General features: G+C 52.6%; 1 protein-coding gene and 1 non-coding gene across 2 annotated transcripts in view; one reads left to right on the top strand and one right to left on the bottom strand.

The window, feature by feature from the left end:
* prmt5 (protein arginine methyltransferase 5) overlaps positions 1-1,829 on the bottom strand; it is a 59,907-nt gene extending 58,078 nt beyond the window's left edge. Inside the window, exons 1-2 of the mRNA XM_085983674.1 lie at positions 1,710-1,829; positions 1,512-1,542 (exon numbers count right to left, since the gene is read on the bottom strand). Coding sequence (XP_085839800.1) covers positions 1,512-1,542; positions 1,710-1,798 — 120 coding nt within the window. The 5' untranslated portion in view covers positions 1,799-1,829. The remainder of the gene's footprint in view (positions 1-1,511; positions 1,543-1,709) is intronic.
* A 943-nt stretch (positions 1,830-2,772) lies between these two features.
* On the top strand, positions 2,773-2,845 carry trnar-acg (transfer RNA arginine (anticodon ACG)). Its single transcript has one exon. It is a non-coding gene; the product is annotated as a tRNA-Arg (tRNA).
* Positions 2,846-6,041: the final 3,196 nt, after the last annotated feature.

Genomic DNA, 6,041 nt, shown 5'->3' with positions numbered 1-6,041 from the left:
AATAACCCCCCAACCCTCTCCCCCTCCCCACCCCCGGGGAGAGTAATAACCCCCCGCCGACCCTCTCCTCCTCCCCACCCCCCGGGGAGAGTAATAACCCCCCGCCGACCCTCTCCCCGTCCCCAACCCCGGGGAGAGTAATAACCCCCCGACCCTCTCCCCCTCCCCACCCCCGGGGAGAGTAATAACCCCCCGCCGACCCTCTCCTCCTCCCCACCCCCGGGGAGAGTAATAACCCCCCGCCGACCCTCTCCCCGTCCCCACCCCGGGGAGAGTAATAACCCCCCCGACCCTCTCCCCCTCCCCCACCCCCCGGGGAGAGTAATAACCCCCCGCCGACCCTCTCCCCCTCCCCACCCCCGGGGAGAGTAATAACCCCCCGCCGACCCTCTCCCCGTCCCCACCCCGGGGAGAGTAATAACCCCCCGACCCTCTCCCCCTCCCCACCCCCCGGGGAGAGTAATAACCCCCCGCCGACCCTCTCCCCCTCCCCACCCCCGGGGAGAGTAATAACCCCCCGACCCTCTCCCCCCTCCCCACCCCCGGGGAGAGTAATAACCCCCCGCCGACCCTCTCCCCCTCCCCACCCCCGGGGAGAGTAATAACCCCCCGCCGACCCTCTCCCGTCCCCACCCCGGGGAGAGTAATAACCCCCCGACCCTCTCCCCCTCCCCACCCCCGGGGAGAGTAATAACCCCCCGCCGACCCTCTCCCCGTCCCCACCCCGGGGAGAGTAATAACCCCCCGACCCTCTCCCCCTCCCCACCCCCGGGGAGAGTAATAACCCCCCGCCGACCCTCTCCCCCTCCCCACCCCGGGGAGAGTAATAACCCCCCGACCCTCTCCCCATCCCCACCCCGGGGAGAGTAATAACCCCCCGCCGACCCTCTCCCCCTCCCCACCCCGGGGAGAGTAATAACCCCCCGCCGACCCTCTCCCCCTCCCCACCCCCGGGGAAGAGTAATAACCCCCGACCCTCTTCTTCCCCAAATCCTCCAATTGATCCGCAAATCCTCCAATTCACCCCCACGCCCTCCAATTTAACTCCAAATTTTCTAATTCACCCCCAAATCCCCCCATCCCCCAATTTACACCCACACCCTCCAATTTACCCCCAGCCCCCCAATTTAACCCAAATTTTCTGATTTACCCCAAAATCCCTCTAATTTACCCCCAAATCCACCAATTCACCCTCACATCCTCCAATTTACCCTCTCATCCTCCAATTTACCCTCTCATCCTCCAATTCACCCCCACACCCCCCCAGTTCACCCCCCCACCCCCCAATTCACCCCCACATCCCCCCAATTCACCCCCACATCCCCCAATTGACCCCCACATCCCCCAATTGACCCCCCAAATTTCTGATTTACCCCCAAATCCCTCATTTACCCCCAAATCCACCAATTCACCCTCACATCCTCCAATTTACCCCCCAAATCCACCAATTCACCCTCACATCCTCCAATTCACCCCAAATGCTCCAATTTAACTCCACATTTCTAATTTACTCCCAAATCCTCCAATTTACCCCCAAATTTTCTGATTTACCACCAACTCCCCGAATTTAACCCCACATGTCCTAATTCACCCCCACATGTTCTAATTCACCCCCCACATCCTCCCATTCACCCCACACCCTCCAATTCAGCCCAAATGCCCGCCTCAATGGCCCCCACATGGAAGCGGCCCCCTCTTGCCCCTCTCACCCCTGCCGGCCCACCGCCCCCAGGCTCTCCCCGATCTCCGGCACCGAGCTCAGTTCGCGGCCGCTGGAAACCCGCCCCGAGGACGCCATCTCTCAGCACAGGGAAGGGGGCGGGACACCGGCGCCGAGTGACAGGCCGGTCGGCCAATGGGCGGCCAGCGGTGCCCCGCGGCCCTCAGCCAATAGCCAGGCCGCGTCTACCCGACCTGACCAATCGGAAGTCAAAGTGGGCGGTGTCTGCTCCTGGACTGACAGCTAGTCCGACCAATAGAGTGTCGAGGCGGCGCTGGACATTGAGTAACCAACAGGAAGGCGGGATGCGCAGAATGCACCAATCAGAAGTTAAAAGGGGAGGTAAAATGCTCTGACAGACAGACAAATTGCCCAATGAGGTCAGAGGCGGGCAAGGGCAGCGCCCGCAACCAATAGAAAGGCGGAATGCGCCTCAAAGACCAATGAGAGTCAAAGGGGTGAGTGACTCTGTGACTGACAGCGATATTAACCAATCAGATCCACCATCCATCATAACAGACAGCTACTTCAGCCAATGAAGGTGGAAATCTGTTCCGACATCCAAGCAAAGGCAGCGCGTGGAGGGGAGGGCGGGATCCAAGCCTTTCAAACGTGAGGAGGCGTCTTCCGAATGAGTGAGCTGAGCCAATCAAAGAGCGACCGGTCTAGGTAAAAACCCTTCCCATTGGTTCATCCTCCTGTACGCCTGTGTGAGACGTGCTCGGATAGGCCGACTGGGAGCCGCATTCAACTCAAGCTAAACCGCGTTTAAATCGGGAACGTAAGCGAGATTTCCGCTTTGCATCCCATTGAATAGTACATATTTCTCATTTACGATCGGTGAAATTATATAGAGACGCGTCTATTTCTCAGATTCCCCGCCTCGCCTTGCCCTGGCAACTGCTGGGCCTTTGACGCAAGCGACGTCCAGCGCGATGGCGTCTGGTCCCCGGCCTGCGTGGAAGGCGCAGGCGCACGAAGCGCCCTGGCGTCATCTGGAGTGGGCGGGGCTCAGCCTTTAGATGATGTAATGCTGGTGTTGACTGACAGCCGGGCCAGTGGCGCAATGGATAACGCGTCTGACTACGGATCAGAAGATTCCAGGTTCGACTCCTGGCTGGCTCGACATTTTAATTAGTTGGAACAAACTAATTGAATAAATAAATAAATTCTTCAGGACAACATCTAAAAGAACATTAAGGCCAAATTTGCTTTTTTAATAGTATAACACTTAAAATTACTTAAATTTTTTTAGGAAAATTTGTTAAAACTAGCAACTTAGCAACAAGAAGGAGTTGGATATATTTCTTAAGGCTAAAGGGATTAAGGGATATGGGGAGAAGGCAGGATGAATTTGGATGATCAGCCATGATCGCATTGAATGGTGGAGCAGGCTCGAGGGGCCGAATGGCCTACTCCTGCTCCTATCTTCTATGTTTCAATGTTTCTGTGAGCTAAACGTTTTAAAGATGAGCTAACTAAAATTCCTACAATAATTGTAAAAAGCTTAAACTAATTAAAATACTGATTCGAAAGTGTTGGATCCGTGGTTCAGTGGATATGCTGTTATTAAATAATCACACGGATGCTGTACATTAACAATAAACAGGTCTTTACTGGAGGAGGGTAGTCTCAAGACTGGGGGTACAGAGGCATGCGCAAAGCTTATATACCGGTGTGGTCACTGCCGGTACTACAGTATACAGGAGCTGTAAAAGTAGTTCTGACTTAAAGGCACATACACTACAATTCCTCCCCTTTTAGATTAGCAGTACCCCTAATATTCAAATAACAATTAACATTTCAACATGTATATTAAACAACAAAAGTCCATTTATAGATTCAGTCTTTGGGGCGGCTTCCTGACCCTTTCGGGATAGCGCCTTTCCTGAGGTTCTTGTTCTTGCTGCAGAGGCGATTCTAACCCCTTTTCATCGGGTAGTTCATCGGGTTCCACTGCTACTGGTTCGGAGGTAGATGCTACCGGTATGTCGGGTTCATCCCCAGGTACTCGAGACATGGGGTTGACACGTTCCTGTGATGCTAAGATCTGATCGACGTGGCGTCTCACAATGTTCTCCCCGACATCCACTGTGTACATTAATGGCCCCTGCCTTGTACATATCGTTCCAGGTTGCCACTTCTCTGTTCGATAGTCACGGGCCAAGACTGGTTGCCCTACATTGAAGCTCCTTGTCGGCTTCTCATTGATGTGCTGGAATTGTTTGTCCTCAACATTTCTTCGCACATTTGGTCTGAGCAAGTCCAGACGAGATCTCAACCTTCGGTTAAAGAACATCATGGCCGGGGTCTGGTTGGTAACTGCATGTGTCGCGTTTCGGTAGGCTAATAAGAAATTGCCCATCTTATGCTGTAGTGGAATTTCATCGTCGCACATGGCTTTTATCGCCTTCTTAAAGGTTTGTACGAACCTCTCAGACAATCCATTTGTGGCTGGATGATACGGGGCGGATGTGTAATGCCTTACCCCATTCCTTTTCATGAATTTTTGGAACTCGTCGGACACAAACTGTGGTCCATTATCAGAGCAAATCTGCTCTGGCAAACCATTTCTGGCAAATATGGTCCGTACTACTGCAATCGTTTTCTCTGTAGTGGTTGAAGATATTTTTATCACCTCAGGCCACTTTGAATGAGCATCCACTGCTATTAAGAACATTGAGTCCATGAATGGACCAGCAAAATCAATATGCACCCGTTGCCATGGAGAGGAGGGCCACTCCCATGGGTGTAGAGGGGCATGTGGTGGTGCATTTTGGACCTTCTGGCATCCTAAGCAGCTCTTAGTTAGGTCTTCGATTTGTTGATCGATTCCCGGCCACTACACATAAGCCCTAGCAAGGCTTTTCATTTTCACTCCCCCCAGATGACCTTCATGTAGCTCATTTAGCACTCTCTCCCTTAACTTGGGTGGAATCACCACTCTGGATCCACACATCACTGTCCCCTGGCATACTGACAGCTGTTCTCTTCTGGATGAGAATGCTGGCAACAGTGAGTCGCCATGAGTTGGCCATCCCCTCACCGTCAAATCATATACCCGAGACAGCGTCGGATCATTGCGGGTCTCCTTCTCTATATCCGCGTTCGTTACTGGCAATCGTTCAATTATTGACGAATAAAATATCTCGATAGGGTCCACTGCTGGTGCTTCCTCCACAGTAGGCAGTGGCAGGCGCGATAGCCCATCAGCGTTCCCATGCTGTTTCGTGCCTTTATATTCTATTTCATATTGATTCGCCCCTAGAAACAGGGACCATCTTTGTAACCGCTGTGCCGTCATCACTGGAACGCCCTTCTTAGGATTAAAGATGGAGACAAGTGGTTGGTGGTCAGTCAGCAAGGTGAACTTCTGCCCATGCAGATAGTGGTTGAATTTTTTTACTCCCCATACTAGGCTGAGGGCCTCCCTGTCAATCTGGGCGTAGTTGCGCTCGGCTGAGGTTAGTGACCGAGACGCAAAGGCTACTGGCCTCTCCAACCCGTCAGGGAATTTGTGCGACAGCATCGCTCCAATACCATAGGGTGATGCATCACATGCCAAACGAATTGGTAGTGCTGGGTTGAAATGGGCCAACACCTCTTTTGATGTGATCAATTCTTTACACTTCTGGAAAGCTCGTCTACGTTGGTCATCCCACTTCCATGGTACCCTGTTTGCAGTAGGGTGTTCAGCGGGTGTAATACCGTAGACAAATTTGGTAAGAACTTGTGGTAATAGTTTACCAGCCCAAGGAACGACCTCAGTTGTGACACATTTTCTGGTGCTGGAGCCTTGACTACTGCCTCAATCTTGTCAGGGGACTTATGTAACCCCTCTTCATCGATGACGTGGCCACAATACGAGATCTGTTTCTGGAAAAACTCGCACTTGTGGCGATTAGCTTGTAGCCCATACTCCTTTAATCTGGTGAGCACCTTCTCCAAGTTGGCGAGGTGATCATCGTCATTTTCACCCGTGACCAGGATGTCGTCCAAATAACACTGGGTCCCTGGAATCCCTTGCAGGACCTGATCCATCGCCCTTTGCCAGATAGCCGGAGCCGAGGCTACTCCAAACACCAGCCGGTTGTATTGGTAGAGACCTTTATGAGTGTTAATCGTAAGGTAATGTTTCGAAGCTTCTTCTACTTCAATTTGCAAGTACACCTGGGCTAGATCAATTTTGGTGAAGCGTTTACCTCCAGATAGCGAGGCGAAAATATCCTCAATTCGTGGAAGCGAATATTGTACCGTGTGAAGGACTGGGTTCACTGTCACCTTAAAATCCTCACAGATGCGGACCTTCTTTGGTTCCCCA

Source organism: Somniosus microcephalus, chromosome 4, assembly GCF_052327205.1.
Source record: "Somniosus microcephalus isolate GS21.2 chromosome 4, FLI_Smic_1.0, whole genome shotgun sequence".
In the NCBI taxonomy this organism is placed as follows: domain Eukaryota; kingdom Metazoa; phylum Chordata; class Chondrichthyes; order Squaliformes; family Somniosidae; genus Somniosus; species Somniosus microcephalus.
The sequence above is the reverse complement of the archived record's forward strand: the minus strand, read 5'-3'. Positions and strand labels throughout refer to the sequence as shown.